The sequence below is a fragment of the Artemia franciscana genome, chromosome 9, assembly GCF_032884065.1.
Source record: "Artemia franciscana chromosome 9, ASM3288406v1, whole genome shotgun sequence".
NCBI lineage: Eukaryota > Metazoa > Arthropoda > Branchiopoda > Anostraca > Artemiidae > Artemia > Artemia franciscana.
This window is the reverse complement of record NC_088871.1, coordinates 25,969,828-25,987,536: the sequence shown is the minus strand read 5'-3', so window position 1 is coordinate 25,987,536 and position 17,709 is coordinate 25,969,828. Positions and strand designations below refer to the sequence as shown.

The window sequence follows — 17,709 nt, the reverse complement described above, 5'->3', positions numbered from 1 at the left end:
TGTAACATATAAAATCCAATAGATGAATGAAAATCTCTAAACAACTCTATAAAAAGGGTGTTCTTTGAGCTAAATTTCGTAAATCGATTCTCAGTCTTACTGGCAGTTATGTTATATTCTCGAATCTAGGTAAAATAATTTAGTCTCCTGCATAAAAGCAACACTGAGCAGGCCAATTATATGACATATGTTGTGAACAGCCAACAGTCAGAGAGAAAAAAGCCTTACCTCGACAAAAATAAATACCATTATCTGAATAGCTAACATCCATTATGCTAAGCACTCCCTTTTTCAGAATTTGTAATTTCCCGCTCGTTCTAAGAAGATCCTCACCCTTGTACCAAGTGATCCGTGACCTTGAAAAGAGAAAATCAAAACGAATTATGAAAGAATAAATCATAGTTATGGCTTTTGTGAATTGTGTGATTTGAAAGTGATATATAGAGGAGATAAAAAGAATTCATTAGTAGTTGAATAAGTTTCTTTTTCAATGGGTTTAATGGTTCCCACTTTTCAAAAAATAGGAGAGACATTGCACTACAAAAATATATAAAGAAGAGCTAAAATTTTTAAAGTATACAAAAATATACAAAGATGGACCAGATAAAAAAAAAAATAAAAAAAAAAATAAAAAAAAAATATTGAAAACCAGCCAAAATCACAAGACCTGGAACACAAATTGAATTTGGAATAAAACTTTATTGTCACTGAACCCATAACAATACATTGAATACACTTTTCATTTAATGATGTTCTTTATATGCAACATACTTGATACGTTATAAAATCAGTAAAAAATATCCTTTTCCATAAACTTATACTATAATATTTAATACTACCGAATATTTAAACAGTATTTCAATCAGGTATGAACGTAAGATGGTCTTTGAGCCATGCATCCCCATATTCTCGAGATTTTAACGAATTTTCCAATATGTCCTGATTTGTGTTTTCCATAGAGGTGGAAAACTTATGGCGTTTTGTCAAAACTGTGTCCCTCCCGCCAAATTAGCCCATAGCAAATTTCAACTTACGTGCCTGCTTTAAATAGTAAAAGGGATAAAACGTACAGGGTAGCATAGTTGTTGTATTTTTTGGGGGGGATAGGATATAATGACATTTTATTCTTTTAAATAAGTTGTTAAAATTATACAATTTTTCAATTATAATGGCATATTATTATTAATATTGCAGGTTCTATTATCCTTTGAACCCTAAAGAAACTAAAATAGTTCAATGGACTTTAACCTATATCATCACTCCTATAATCAGGCAGGTAGGCAAGAAAAATATTACTTCAGGGGAGGTAGAGTTGGGGGTGGGATATTAGGGGAAGACAAGTTTTAAAAAGCAATAAACGGGAGAATCTATATAAAATACATTATAAAACAATAGCGAAAATAGCCTGTGTAATAAATAGAAAAATATAGAAAAAGCTCTATATCTCAATAGGAAACTGTTATCAAATGCCCCCCCCCCATCTTCAGTGCGCACATGCCTACATGGGATACGTAATATCAAACTCAAGGTTTATTTTGATTCTTCTGGAAACAAATTATGAATTCACCAAGGACACAAGGCCAGGGCTAATTAAACCCTTACAAAACTTAACCCAGCCTAGATCAACCTATCAACACTCCACTCAAGCAAAAGTACGCCTACGCAAAACTCAACCAATGCTAATTTCAACCCGGACAGAGCTCAGTAAACTGAAAGTTTAACCCAGCATTTTCTACAAGGCGGTTGAACTTCAAGGCAGACAAAACTTAATTCTTGCGTCAGACATCATTCTAGACGTTCATTTTACATTTTATCCACATATTTTAGTTCTTCATTTTTATTCTACTAAATTAAATCTACTAATCTACTAATATACTAATTTGAATCTATTAAATAAATTATCTTTAAAGGTCTTCCTCCACCTAAATGGGGTTCGAGAGGGGATTCCAGAATCAATCTCTCAAAAATGTTCGGAGGGATTTCTCTTCTACCATTGGCTTTAAGATCCGTCAGAAAATTTAGGCTCAATAGCACACACTCTTATTTTCGAATCTTTCTTCCAAAATTAAAATTTACGTAGTACGCAAGGCGCTGATTGCCATAGGTAAAAGTCTCAGCCTTTCCCGATGAGAGATGGACAAAACACGGAAAGGCTAAATTCTGGGCTGATATTTTTCATATTCCACCTGAGGGTTGGAGTCCTTCAGATAAATCTTTTAAGGGTGAAAGTAGAAAATCATTACCCACTGGAATTATTTTAAAAAATTGAGCTTCGAGCCCCAAAGACTTGAGGTTTTAAAATTTAATTCCAAGAGAGAGGGTCAAGACAGGTAAAACTCATTTTCAGGCTTATCATGGTTAGATTCCCCAGGAGGGCTCGGATCATGCAGTAAATGTTTCTCGGGAGGGCGGCTCGTTTCCCCTGTCTTCTTCTAAGCGTTGGTATCTCTAAAAAAGAAAAATTGAAGCCAATTTGAAGCTGAGTATTTTCATCTCTTTTGAGTTTTGAAATCTAGAGTTCTGAACTAGGTTTTGCGAGATTATTTCTATGGGCTGAAATGTTAACTTACATGCACTGAGTACATTGCTTGTTCCTGGGTTAAAGTTGTTGCGGATGGAATTCTTCAGTTTCAGTTATTTTGTTTGCTGAGTATCACCTGGTTCATTTTTGCCAGGTTGAATTTTCTGTGGGTTGACTTTTTCTCGGGATGGCCTTTGCTAGACTGAATTTCACCGGGTTTTATTTTGCGTGGGTTGAATTGTGATTGGGTCAACTTATTAGGTTGAGATCTGCCAGCCTGAACTTTATATAGGTTAAATTCTGCCTTGACTAGGTCTTGCTGGGGTGGGTTTTGCCTGGGTCAATTTTACATGGCTTCAGCTTTGTTGGGTAGCGTTTTAATAAGTTCTGTACTATTGAAATAAGTTTCAAGTCGGTTATTTTCGCTTCCATTGAGTTTTACTTGGTCAAATTTTCTTTGGCAGGTTTTACCAGGTTAATTTTTACGGGAACTAAATTTTGCTTATGTTGAGTTTTTCTGATTTGTGCTTTTTGGGTTGAATTTTGTAAAGATCAGATTCAGTGGGAGCCTTGCTATTCTTACAGATTTCAAAATTTTAAATTTTCAAAACTTGCGAGTAGCAGCGGCGGCCTAAGGCCCAGGCCACGTTACACAATGACTCTGAAGCAGTAATGAGTATACAAATTTCTTGAAATCATGAAAAAAAGTATAGTTCACCAATATTTTGTTACTGGGGAGGAAATTAGAAAACCCTGAAAGCCTTTGACTGTTGTCACTTTTTCTGTTACAACATTTTACCGATATTGATTTTTATGAAACTTCGCCCAATAAATAAACAAAAAGCATGATTTTACTAATCAGACTTACTTGTCGAAATGTTTTACAGGGCATCTAATATTAATAGTAGTTCCTTTGTAAACAAGGGCTCGTCCACCAATTTTTAAAGTGACTTTCTTTTTCAAGGGATCCTGAAGGTAAGTGAAGTTGCTTGACAACGCATTTATTTTGGCTCTGAAAGAAAGACGACTAATATACAAAGAATAAAGAAAAAAACATTTGGACAAAATACACTTAGTTAGACTGAGTCTTACATAAAATATATTTGTTCGAGAAAGGGGGATGAGAGAAAGGGAGAGAGAGGGAGAGAGAGAGAAAGAGAGAGAGAGTGAGAGAGAGAGAGAGAGAGAGAGAGAGAGAGAGAGAGAGAGAGAGAGAGAGAGAGAGAGAGAGAGAGATAAGAGGGGAGTGCATTGACTAGATAGAAGTTACATCCTCAAGCTACTTGGTTTGTTTTAGAGCTTCAATTAATAAATACATTTTTCTGAGCTAATCCTTGCTTATTACTAGTCACCTCTGGCTCTCTCTCCATAAGTTCAACAGCAGGTGAACTTAGCAGTCTTCAAGAATAAACAATGAGGTGTCCTGGCTAGGTTCTAAGCGCCTGAAACCCATTCCTACACGTTAAAATCAAATTAGCTCTTCTTATCAACCGCACCTTCTACCTGAAGATTTTTTTGAAAATCGTGTAAAAAAAAAAATGCAAGCAAAGATAAGCGTTGAGTAGTATATAATAGCGATAATAATAATAGCTGATTTTGACCCAGTGCACAATGTGGGTCAAACTCATGGTTTGGACCCACTGTAACCATATAACAAACAAAAAAGAATGAACGAAAAAAAAGAAAGGCAATTGATATATTTGGTATGCATAACCATTGGTATATTTAGCAAAGCACAATTGCAAGTTTCACTTATATATATGGTTCCTATAGGTTGAACAATGAGGGATGTACTTTAAAAGAGACCTCTCCCTACCCTTTCCTTGTTTCCAGATTTGACTATACCCATAAAAAACTTTAAATGGAAGTCCGAAGTTCAATTCTTCTTCGTGATTTCCCTATGCTTTTGTTCGAAAAATAAAAGCTTTTCATTTTTCTTCCTCTCGTCTAGCCTCTTTAGAGGTACTCAATGAATCTTTAATGGATACTGATCGCCAGAACTGTACCTTTAAAAGTAAACATCTACTTAGAAATTAAAAGACTTCATGTCCCAATTACAGATTTATTTCCACCCCAAAAATTATAATGCTTAAACAAAATGATGTGTCCTAAACATAATAGTAACTATGCTGTTATAGGTTTTAACATCACTTCTGAGCCAGAAATAGTCTCCATACATTTATTTTATGACGCATAGTATTGTCATTCTCCTCCTTCATCAGACGAAGAATTGCAGCTGGGCTATATTTACTTTCACTTACATATCTGAAATTGCACAGGACAAATAGCCCATTAGTTCTGTAAGATGGAGATAAATGACCAATGCGAAGACCCACTACTGATGAAGGTCATTTCTGAGACCAAATTTGGGGCGCTATAGTTTCTCAAAGAAAAACGACACCCTTGGATTAAAAGATGGCCTTTGTCTCAAAGGTAAGACATTTGAGATTCGTTATAACGGGACTAGAATCAATTTTATTTTGGGAGACTCTGACAAGTACGTTTTCTGGCATAGCGCCAACAAATTACAAAAATAATAGGTGCCACGTATTCTACTTGTTCTTTTATTTCAACTATTTTAGTTGCCCATTTGGAAACCAAAGGTTTGTATAATTTTTGGTTTTATACTTTTGATATATTTTGCAGCCTAAAACGATAATTAACTTTATTCAAGTTATGGAATCTTTGCTCTTTTTTATTGGTTTTTTACTGAATTTCAGTTGTTTATTCCTATTTCATCCAATTAAATTTGGTTATATTTTAGGGTAAGAATACAAAGAAAAAACGATCAAAAATGGGTTTTTTTAAGGCTGAAAAAAAAAATACTGAAAAAAAGAAACACTAAACGAATATTCCGAAATGACAGCCGACTCTCTTTTTCAGCAGAAACAAAAAAAAATATTTAAGGAAAATTCCAAAAAAGCATAGGCATTTTCCTTAAATATTCCTGTGTTCGTGTTGAAAAAGAGAAGCGGTTGTCCTTTCAAAATATTTGTTTTGCGTCTTTTTTTCAATATTTTCATTTGGCCTTAAAAAACCCATTTTGATCGGTTCTTCTTTATATTACGGCAGGCCAATGTGGTTTAAAGAATTATCCTACGGTGAGAACTATTCTATTCTATACGTTGTGTCGTAATCTAGACTATTTCTGCTGACGATATACTCATAACATTAATCTTAGCAGACTTCACATATAAGCTTTATTATTTTTTTTTTTTTTTATCAATTTCCTGAGAACTTTTGCTTGTTTCTCATCGCAATACTAATCCGTTGAAAACTGTCAATATAAGCTTTTATTTATCTTTTTCTCAATAGATGACACTTTCCTGAAAAACATATGAAATAACATCTGATCTTATTAGGCGGTAAATTTCGAAACGTCGTAATTTGTAATATAAATTTTTCGTGAAAACGAAAAATTCGTTTTCGTTTTAGCCGCTTCGTTTTATAAGGAATGGTTCCAGAAACTGTCGGGAACCCTCAGTTGATTGACAATTGAAAGTTCTAGCATCCTTTTAATAGGGCGAAGTTGATTGGAGGGCAACCCGTCCCTCCCGTGCCCTTTTGTGTTCCAAACACTTCGTCATAACAGTGAGGATTGTTTAATCTTCCAGAAATTCTATTTTTTCTATCTAATCATTTTTCAAACAATCATTCCAGTTTCATGTGGAAGCAGGGCTGTTCAAAGGGAAGGGGTAACCAGTGCAATCTACCCCAGCCTCTGTGACTGGGGGGGGAATGATGCCGAGACATCGTTGCTGTGGCTAATGGGGCTTTTTTGTTTATGTTTGAGTCGATAGGGGGGGCCTTAATTAATTTCACCCCGGGCACCAACTACCCTAGGAACTAGGCGGCAGCCCCATCCTTATCTTTGGTCAGTTACCTCCGTTAAAAGCTTGAATTGACAACTCATTTTGAATTTGTTTGTTTTATATTTCATTTAATCATTCATAGATTTCTGTTATTTTGAAGTTGCTCTAAATTACTCATTTTAATTTAATTTCGTCTCGAGCTTCATTTATTCATTCATAGTAAGTTCTGCCTTTTAAATTTGACTTATAAGTCAATGAACAGGACTTCATTCATACACACTTAGGTTCCGAGATCGCTCTTTAGTTTTCTTTGAAAAGCATTCCTGGAAGTGAATTTACAATTAGATTAGTTAAAGAGCTTTAAATCTATTATCTACGAAAATACAATATTTTCTATTTTTCGCCACAAGGACTGTTATGGATTTTTTTTTTTTTTTTTTTTTTTTTTTTTTTTTTTTTTTTTTTTTTTTTTTTTTTTTTTTTTGTAATGATCTATTGAGATTACGATCTTATATCCGTAACATGAAAAAGAAATGAATCCACAGTAAAACTGATTTCTGTTATTATATTCCTCTAAAATGATCTTTAATGGTTAATATTTAGCCATTTACCACTGCTCCACAAATAATCCCTTAAAGACAAAGAGTCAACAGAGATACAATGTTTCTATGGGTATGAGGCTTTGAGAGGGGGAAGAGGGGGTGTAATTATTTCGAACGGTCTTCCATTTACATCGAATACGTATCCTTGTATGATTAGTATTTTGAAAGGCAACCACCTCTAATAAAAGATATCTATAAGGCCTCTGTCTTGAAAAAGACTATTTCTGTAATTTGTCACCATTGTCATGTCAACCCTGGTGGCATATATTTGGCTGATTCATTCTTTTCGACAAAAATAATAGTCTCAGATTTTTATCCGATGTCAGTTAGAGTCACAGAGGCACCTGGGCGCAACAAATGCGCGGATAGTTCTCTTGGGCACCTGTAGACCCATTTTATCGCTCCAAAATAGAACCAGATTTCAGATTTTAAGATCCAATTAAGATCCAATAAGGGTTCTACTAACTTCCTACCGTCATTCTTTTTAAATGACAGGACACGGAAAGCAGGACACATGATCCTTGACGAGAGACAGAGAAGCAGGGGTGCCAATTTAAAAAATGCAGGGAGGGAATATATTTTCAAAAACAAGGTGATGGGAATTTGCTATTTTTCGGTTTATTTTTACAATAAAATAACAAAAATATGTTACTTTCTATGAAAAAAATATATTTTCAAAAACAAACGGGGAGGTTGCCCTTCCAATCCCAAAATTGAAGCCCTTGCACAGAAAAAACAACAGCCCTTAGAATATCTGCACTATCATTTTGATTATGTTTAATAGCTTTTAAAGCCTTATGTACCAGCATCGGCGAAAATCCACTACTATTTGCGAAATATTATCTACTCTGCTTCGCTTTCAGACTTCCTCGAACTCAGACGTCCTTTGACACAAATTGTGGCACAAATAAATGATATTTACAAAATATATATTCACTCACTCAGTTTTGTTCTGAGACACTTAAATTCCGGTTTTGGTCTCATATTGATATATAATCACTACAAAAAACTTAAATCCCAATTTTTTCGGGCATAAAATGCCTATTGGGGAATTACACTAGTAAAATTAATTTGGTTGTCACAAAATATACTGATACCGACAAACATGATTTTCTTGCAAGCTTGAAAAAACCTTTTTCATACTAAAAGAAAAACAAGAACGGCGTTTTTTTTTGTTACTAAACCGCAAGCAATACTCTAGCACTTGAAGACGGAGAGGGTTTGTTACACTTACGGGTTGCGGGGAAAAACAAAATTAGAAATCCTAATGCACAAACGCTGGTGAAAAATGAAAGCCATTTAGATAGATGCGGGAAATATATTATGTTTTGTTTTAGGACCCTCATAGTGCAGTCTGGTCAAACCTTTGCCATTACTCTAAGCATCGTCAAACACCAATGTTGTAGGGTGATTGGGAATTCAAACAATTTCTGTATTTAATGACAACAGTATATTCTCCACTTAGAGATAAAAATCAGCTTTTCTTTTACCCTCGTGACTCTTTTTTACAAGAAACAATTACAAAAAGACCAAGGTATAGAAAAAAAAGTGGTGAGGCGAATTTGATACCAGAAAGAAACTAAATAATGGATGACACATATTCCTAGTGTAAAAACATGCTCTAGTAACCTCATTTTCATCAAGGTAATTCATCTCCTCTGTATTGCACCTGATATGGCTAAAGATGCACTTGGTGAGTTCACTGAATGCAGTTGGAAACTTGGAAGACTCAGACCAGACTTTCAAAATTTTCAACTCCAAACCTTGGATAGAAACAACACATATTTGGCGTTTTGCTCTTAAAAAGTAGATCCTGTGATTCCGTGTTAGGCACATACAACCATTTGTTAAAAATCAGTGCTTTACGTAAAGTGCTCGTCAATGTCGCCAACAAATTGTCAATTGAAGAACAACAAATGCTGCTCTAGTCGCTCTGATAATAAATATTGTACTGACATAAACGCCACTGCTTACTATGGAAGAAAAAAAAAACAACAAAGTAATTCATAAGGCTTGTGAGAAGTTTTATAAAGTATCTATTGTAAATTAGCAGCTTGCATGATTCGTGGCACATCTGTCCAAGGCAGCATGGATAATAGCTCCCTTGCAGACAAAATGATCTAGCACTCCTTGTGATTAACAAGACTTATCTTGAAAATGGATTCCAGCTCCGTGCAAGATTGTGGTTTGCTGGGGGAGGAGACAAAGAGCATTGAAAGACAGGTTTTTCGTCCTCCAAATAGTTTGCTTCAGCTGTTCCTTAAAAGACACTAGAAATTTTAATTCACTATTTAATGAGCCGATCCCGAAATGTTTAAGATATTTGTCTTATATGATGTGGTTTGAGGGAAAAGTATTCACAGGATGGTGATTACTCTTTACTAAGTAAACATTTAAAGTTAAATGAAACTTGAACAAAGTTAAATAAATTTCCGTTGGCGTAGTTTAAATTTCTTGGCCTGAATAAAATTAGCGGTGTAAAAACGAAGATCAGTGTTCTGGTGAGCCAAATGATTTAAATTTTGGTAGGTTATAAGAACATTTCGCTTTTTAGCCATCTTTTTAAATACCTACCTCACTCTGCTACATGATTTTTTGTTACAGGATTTTGTGTCGATAGGGATGTGGTCCGGACAGATACTGGATGGCCTATCGACAGCTTGACCCAACTGCTCAATAGATTCTTCTTCTGCAAATCTAGTGTCAATTAGACTTGATGGAATTACAATTTGTTTACAGGTAACAGCTCTGCTTTTCACGCCACCACCACAAGGTACAGAGCACTGGAAAGTAAAACAAGAATAGAAACGGTTGAAATTATTTATGCAAATAAAATGACAAGAAAGACAACGCATTGACGACGAGGAGCCGAATGGTCTACGATTTTCCACCTGAAGCGAAAAAACTAACATTCCTTTTTTTATGACATAAAAGTACAATTGATATGAAAGCTTCCTGTCTAGCCTTCGGTTTGTAACTGGCTTTAGAAAAAGGTAAACCAGTTAAACTGATTGACAATATTCAAACACACACACACACACACACATATATATATATATATATATATATATATATATATATATATATATATATATATATATATATATATATATATATATATATATACTTCTGAGGCTTAAAGCTCATTTAACATTTTTGGCTCCGCTTGAGGAAAAAACTTAAAGTTTTTTTTCCTTTTATAAATGGGAAGATAGACTTGCATCCAGGAATAAAGAAATAATTCGGGACTAAACTAATAAATATATATATATATATATATATATATATATATATATATATATATATATATATATATATATATATATATATATATATATATATATATATATATATATATATATACATGTTGCATTTTGATCAGTTTGATCAATTTTGTCCCAATTCTTTGAGAATGACTCCTGAATCACAAATGCTGTAGGATAAATAGTTGAAATTACTAAAAAATATTTTAGCATAAAGAGCGAGGTATTGAGGAGGAGACGAACCCCCTTATATAGGCAATAATTTCTGTTTGTTTTAAGTTTTAATGCTGCTTCTTACTTCCAGTTGAAAAAACTCTTTTTTATTTATTTTCTCTTTTTTTAAATAATAATAGAAAATCCTGCGCCCCCTTCATAGAAATTAGCTTCCCTCATGATAAATTCCTCCATGTCAAAAATTCCCCCTGAAAATGTCTATGCACTTCCTATGCACTATGCACTATGCACTATATGCAAACAATGTTCAGTTTATTAGGTTTTTCGACTTTGCTGAACAAAATGACTATCTTAAAATTTTCATAGAATTAAGTCATAGAAATAAGGGATGAAGGATTGAATTGACTTAGGGTTGATGCGTGACGAATAATATCCACTGGGCTTGTATGCAAAATCTGGGATAGAATTTTCTTGGACTCACAGGCGAACAAGTGAAACCTAAGCCTAATACGCTTGGCCGCTTGTACTCAAAAGCTAGAATACCATGTCATAGGATTGACACATGACCATCAAGCCTCCTGGACTCGCAGGCGAACAGTGAAACCTATAGTTTTCCAAGTGTCTGGTTAAATGGAACGGCTATACGGAGGAAGTAAGTATGCCTTCTCTGCGTTAATTGGTCTTCTAAACGAGCCAACCATAAGTTATCAGCCCACTTTTTTAAACAACAATCGACGAATAGGTGGACAATAAATGCTACAAGAAACATGTCAAATGAAAATAAAAAAAGTGCATATTGATGAATATGAAACAGGTTTTCTATCACACTACATCAGGCTAATCTGATTTTTGGGCTCAGATCATCATTTTATGTAAGAATAGTTGCCTTCTGATAGTGTAATGAAAAAGAGGTCACAACGATGAGAAGGGTAAAATCAATTATTGATGATTATGAAACTTTTTCTGGTACATTGTACTCAAATTTTTCCTTTTAGAAAAAAATGACGCGAAAAGCAAAAAAAACTAGTTTTGCGTCGACCTAAAGTGTGCAACTTTGGATATATTGTTAAGCTTTTTTTTTCTCTACAACATGGTATAAAAATCATTTCTGTTACAATTTTTTCGGAGTCGACCTATATTTTTGTCTAGTTTCCCTATACTAAAATGCTATACTAAAAACACTAACTTAAAACGAACAGAACTTACTCAGTATATGAAAGGGGTTGTCACCTCCTCAAGGCCTGAATCACAAAGGCTGTAGAATAAATGGTTGAAATTAATAAAAATACTTTAGCGTAAAGAGCGAGGTATTGAAGAGGAGACGAGCGCCCTTATATAGGTAATAGTTTCTGTTCGTTTTAGATTTTAGTGCCGCTCCTTACTTCCAGTTGAAAAAAAAACTTTTTTTAATTTATTTTCTCATTTTTTTAAAATAATAATAGAAAATCCTGCGCCTCCTTCATGGAAATTCTCTTCCCTCATCATAAATTCCTCCATGGCGAAAAATTCCCCCTGAAAACGTCTAAACACTTCCCAATAACCATTCCAAACATGCAAACAATGGTCAGTTTCTAACTTGCAGCTCTAACTTGCAGCCCCTCCTCTGGAGACTCTGGGGGATTAAGTCGTCCTCAAAGACATAGTTATTAGGTTTTTTGGCTATGCTGAACAAAATGACATCTCAAGATTTTGATTCGCTGACTTTGGGAAAAAAATGAGCGTGGGAGGTGGCCTAGGTGCCCCTAATCTTTTGTTTACTTAAAAATGGCACTATAACTATTAATTTCCGTTAGAATGAGCCCTTTCAAGACATTCTAGGGCCACTGGGTCAATACGATCACCCCTGGAAAACCAAAAATCAAAATCTTGCAAATACAAAATTCCACATTTTTGTAGATAAGAGCTTGAAACTTCTACAGTAGGGTTCTCTAATACACTGAATCTGATGGTGAGATTTTCATTAAGATTATATGACTTTTAGGGGTGTTTCCCCCCTGTTTTCTATAATAAGGGAAATTTTTTCAGGCTCGTAACTTTTGATGGGTAAGGCTAAATTTCATAAAACTTACATATTTGAAATAAGCATAAACCTGTTGGTATCGAAATTCCATTTTTTAATGTTTCGGTTATTATTGAGCCGGGTCGCTCCTACTACAGTTCATTACCACGAACTGTTTGATCTAGTTTGAGATAACGTATACTATTCTGTAATCCATTTTCGTCTGCACGGTGCTTGTTGTTGCTCAGTTTTTACGTTATTCAAGGTATTTTCTTTGTTAAATCCTGTTCCTTGGCAAAACCCCTTCTGATCCCGTAAATATAAGATTGTAATCTTTTAAGAAATACTTAAATATTTCCACAATGAAATAAGGGTTGTTGCCCTGCAGCTCTAATATAGCCGCCATAGCACAAAAACATTCGTCGGAATGAAGGGAGAATATTAGTTGTACCCCTCCCTCGCCCTCCGTTCATATAAAAGTTAAAAAATTAAACTTCAAAAGTGTGCTGAACCCTCTTTGGGCCAAATTTTTTCGCACCACAAAATGGAAGAAATCATTATTTTAGTTCGGTGTAACCTCTTGTGCTACTCGGAAGGGTTCTATAATATTCGACTCACGTCACAACGAGTCCTCCTACGAAATTCCGCGATATTCTTTCTATGTTCTACGCATATACTCTTCTCGGAGAAGATAAGAAATTGGAGATTTCTTTAAGATAAGATATTTATTTCAAAAGATTTCTATCACAATTGCCGAAGGCTCAAATTTGAATTTCTGAGTCACAAAAAAGCACTACAAGCCCAAAATTCCTAAAGAAAAACAAAAACTAAAAATTTGGCAAATAATCCCGAAACAACAATATCAAATGAAAAATCATTACTTAGTCAAAGTAACAGTAAAATGTCAGAGCAAGTTAAAAAGATAAAAACTAGCAAAACTAAAAAAATAAATAATATAAAACAGTTTTAAAATAGACATAAAAAGGGGGAGGGGTAAAACAAGCATAAGAATACAAAACATGGGTTGCATCAATTCCAAATAAAAAAAGGGAGGACAACTGGCAGCATACTTTGTTTAATTTTTCTGTAATGATGTGGACAAAGACATTTTCATATTTGGAGGTAAAGCAGCGAATAGGGGGCAAGGTAGGAATGGGCTCAGAAACAGTCCGAGGTGGGCGGGATCTAGATGGGGAGTCTCTTTGGGGAAATATTTTACGTCCGACGGCCTGCTATTGTATTTCAGCAAAACGGAGGTACAGCATACCTCCAGCGCTGAAGTATTTCCAGCCTGGCTTTTTTTTAAGAAGAGAGTATGAAACCTTACCTTCTTTGAAATTATTCGCATGGCTCTTTTATGGATGGATTCAATTTTTTTTTCGATTCTTTGCGGGAGATGTCATTACTCTCATGTCTAAGTTCGAGGTATTGTCTACAGTGTCATTGAGGATGCTTATTGAGTTGGATATTAAATGCCTATAGCAGGTTTATAAGAACCACTAGGCCATCCACAAATTTTCATCGATCAGAAAATTCCTTAGCGAGGCTGTTAATCATAACTGAAAAAAGAAGGGAAACTAGGAGAGTACCATGGGGTACTCCGTTGTGGACAGGCAGGGGACTGGAATAATTATCTGTATTTTTGACTGTATGAGGGGACGCTCTAGCACATAGTAAAGAGTAATAAGGATTCAATGTACTATTTTATCCTGAGCCACTTTATATGGAAGGAATGGGTATCTTCCATGTTTTAAGGACATTCGGAAAGGGTTTTCGTTTTATTCTTAATCCCGTATTAGAATTAGTACCTTTCTAATCAACAATCTCAGAAGCCCTTGGATTTAAGTTCTGATAGAAGTCGGAGCTATTACGGCATTAGCTTGTTTTCTGTAGGACGCAAATTACTCAGCGTGATGATACTTTTTAGACTTCGATATGCAACGAACTGTGTGGCCATGGGAAGGGGAGAGAATGCCTCAACCAACTTTTACGCTTAGAATAATAATTGAGAAAGGCATGAGTCATCAGACACCTCTTGTTCTCAGTTTTATAGATTTTGAGCAAGCGTTTGATTCAGCCAATAGGAGAGATTTAGCCAAGGGAATATCCTTGTATATGGTATACCAGATTAATAGATTAAAGTGATTAGTACAATTTACAAGAATAACATTGCTGCAATTAAGGTAGGAAAAAGGGTGTATCTGGTTACGTATTAAATCAGGACTAAGTAGCGTTGCGTCCTATCTCCATTAAATGGATTAATTTTCATGGATTTCGCCTTAAAAAGGACGGCAGAGGCTAAAGGAGAGCATAGATTCAGATGGGGAAATAAAACCTCTCTGGACTTAGATTGTGCTAATGATCTGAGCGCCCTAGATTAAAATGCTAGTAAAATGTATGATTTTTGGAGTTTTTGAGAGCTCAGGGTGTATGAATAGGTTTTAAAATTAATGTTAAGAAGAATAAGTCGCTAAGACTTAGAATAACTAATATTGAAGAGGTCATATTGGGTAACGAGGAGATTGATCAAGTGGACAGCTTCATTTACCTAGGAGGCATTGTTAGTAAAGACAGTGAAGACTGGCCAAGGCCAGTCCGAACCGATATTAGAATACTGGAAGCTACAATGAGGGCAGTCGCAAGTACATTTCTGAAGCATGGGCCCTCCAAAAGATGGAGGAGGATTTGTTAGATATCTTCCCGAGGAATTGTCTACAGATTGTTTTTGTAACCCGGCTGACTGGTTGTATTTCAAACATTTATCTGTAAAAAAAAAATACGGTTCAATTTTGTTTATTAAGGCTATTAAATAGTTCGCTGTAACGAACCGTAAGTAGGGAGCGACCCGGCTCAATAGTAAAAAAAAATCTACAAAACGGAATTTTGATAACAATAGATACATCAAAATAATCAGATTTTATGCTGATTTCAAATATATAAGTTTCATCAAGTTTAATCGTACACATCAAAAGTTACGGACCTGAGACAATTTGTCTTATTTTCGAATAAAAGGCGGAAACACCCCCTAAAAGTCACAGAGTCTTAATGAAAATCACACCAACAGATTCAGCGTATCAGAAAACCCGACAGTATAGGTTTTAAGTTCGTATCTACAAAAATGTGGAATTTTGTATTTTTTGAAAGAAGAAAGATCAAGGAAGCGTATTTATTGTTTGTTGTTTTTTCCTCAGGGGTGATTGTATTGACTCAGTGGTCCTAGAATATCATGAGAGGGCTCATTTGAATGAAAATTTAAAATCCTACTGCCCTTTTTATGTGACCAAAACAATCGGAGGGCAAATTAGCCCCCTCCCACGCTCATTTTTCCCAAAGTCACCTGATCAAAATTTCAAGATAGCCGTTTTATTCAGAATAGTCGAAAAATTTTAAAACTATGTCCTTAAGAATGACTTATTCCCCCACAGTCCCCAGGGCAACGGTGAAAGTTATGAATTTTGCCACTGTTCACATATAGTATTGGTTATTGGAAAGTATACAGACGTTTTCAGGGGGATTTTTTCTTGTTGGGGAGGGTTACGTGGGAGGATCTTTCCATGGAGGAATTTTTCACGGGGGAAAAGAAGTTTTCATGAAGGGGCACCATATTTCCCAGCATTATTTAAAGAACGATCAGAAATTAAATTTAAAAAACAAGTTTTTTCAACTGAAAGTAAGGAGCAACATTAAAAATATTAAAGTAAACAGAAATAATTACGTACATGAGGGGTTTCACCCCTTTGTCAATACCTCGTTCTTTACGCTAAAGTTTTTTTAATATTTTCGAAAGAGCTATTTATTGTAATTAAACGACCTTTGTGATTCAGGTGACATTCTTAAAGAATTTGAACACAATTTGAACTTTAGCGTAAAGAGCAAGGTATTGACGAGGGGGTGAACCCCCTCATATACGGTATGATTTCTGTTCGTTTTAAGTTTTAATGTTGCTCCTTACTTTCAGTTAAAAAGCTTGTTTTTTATAATTAATTTAAGAACAAGGTTGAGATGGATAGGTAACATTCTGTGGATGAAGGGTAACAGATTGGCAAAGATAGTCCTTGTTGACCTATCATCAAATGGCCAACGAAAAGCAAGTCCTCCCCAAATGGGGTGGGAGGAGGTTGTAAGGAATGATTTATGGAAATTAGAACTTCTTGGGAGGGCGTAAAGAGGGAGGCTTTGAACAGATTGAGATGAATGAAGAGCGTGCGTAGTGTTGGTCTCAGGTGTCTTGGTGCTACAGAGATTTGTTAGTAGTAATAGTAGTAAATTCAGACAGACACAATTCGTATGCGATTATAAACAAGTTTTGAAACAAAGCAAATTACCGCGAGTCCAGTCCTTCTAGAAATCATGCGCCGATGAAAACCTAACGATGTATTGAAACATATTGTTGTTTGAACAATGTGTTTTCTTTTTCTTTTTTACTGGGATGAATGACTGAAGTTGGGTAGTGCCAAAATATCCAATTGATGTTTACTACGATTCCGATACGACCTACTAAAAGCAACAAGGGTTAATCAACCGCTTCACCCCGCCCCCCTGGTCACCACAGAAAGCACATAGTTCGAGTGCTGTTCAGTATCAACAAATCATGGGAAACAAATCTAAGTGATTTCTTTATTTATATCCCTATTTTGAACTTTCGAGTTGTTTTATTTTCCATCTTGAAATAGATATCAGTTATGAATTTCTATTGATTTCTTTATAAGTTTCGATTTGAACAGTAGATCTAAAGTAAAAGATGAACAAGCATAGAAATCTTTCAGTCATTACAGATGGATCCGTGCACTCGTAAATTAATCGAAGAGGGCACATTGGGTATGACTTCGAAGCCAACAAAAAATGTTAAACGTCTAAGCCATTCGACTACTTTATCTTATCAATAGCCCTGGCAAAAGAAAGCTAAATTAATAATATCAATACCATTTGAGCCTGCAAAACACTATCCTAAGAGTCTGGAGGCAGACTCAAAATAAGAGCGACCAACCATTCAAACACATTTAACAAAACGAATACAAGCTAGACTTTCTTTCTTTAATTAATGGACGATAAATAAGCGTGGTTATGCACAAACTGTGAAGCACAAAATAAAAGGGCGTATCTCAAATTGTTGCAACTTTACAAGAGTGAAATAAGGCTTTCGGAGCTATCCGAGGAAATTTTTTTTTATCTTTTTTAATATAAAAAGAAAAATGAAAAACTGATGTGGTTAGTTAATGGTGTGGTTTATTTTTTTAGATATCAGTGGGGAACATATTTATTTAGCCCAAGTAAATTTGGCCCAAAAACTTTTATGTTTAATTCGAAGTATAAAAAACTTTTACGCAAAAGTTTGACC

General features: G+C 35.0%; 1 protein-coding gene across 5 annotated transcripts in view; it reads right to left on the bottom strand.

Moving 5' to 3' along the window:
• Positions 1-17,709, bottom strand: part of LOC136031200 (protein madd-4-like) — a 369,461-nt gene that overhangs the window by 66,179 nt on the left and 285,573 nt on the right. For all 5 annotated transcript variants that reach the window (XM_065710561.1, XM_065710563.1, XM_065710562.1 and 2 more), the window contains 3 exons: positions 9,510-9,718; positions 3,390-3,533; positions 229-356 (listed from right to left, as the gene is read on the bottom strand). In XM_065710561.1, the coding sequence (XP_065566633.1) occupies positions 229-356; positions 3,390-3,533; positions 9,510-9,718 (481 nt within the window). The remainder of the gene's footprint in view (positions 1-228; positions 357-3,389; positions 3,534-9,509; positions 9,719-17,709) is intronic.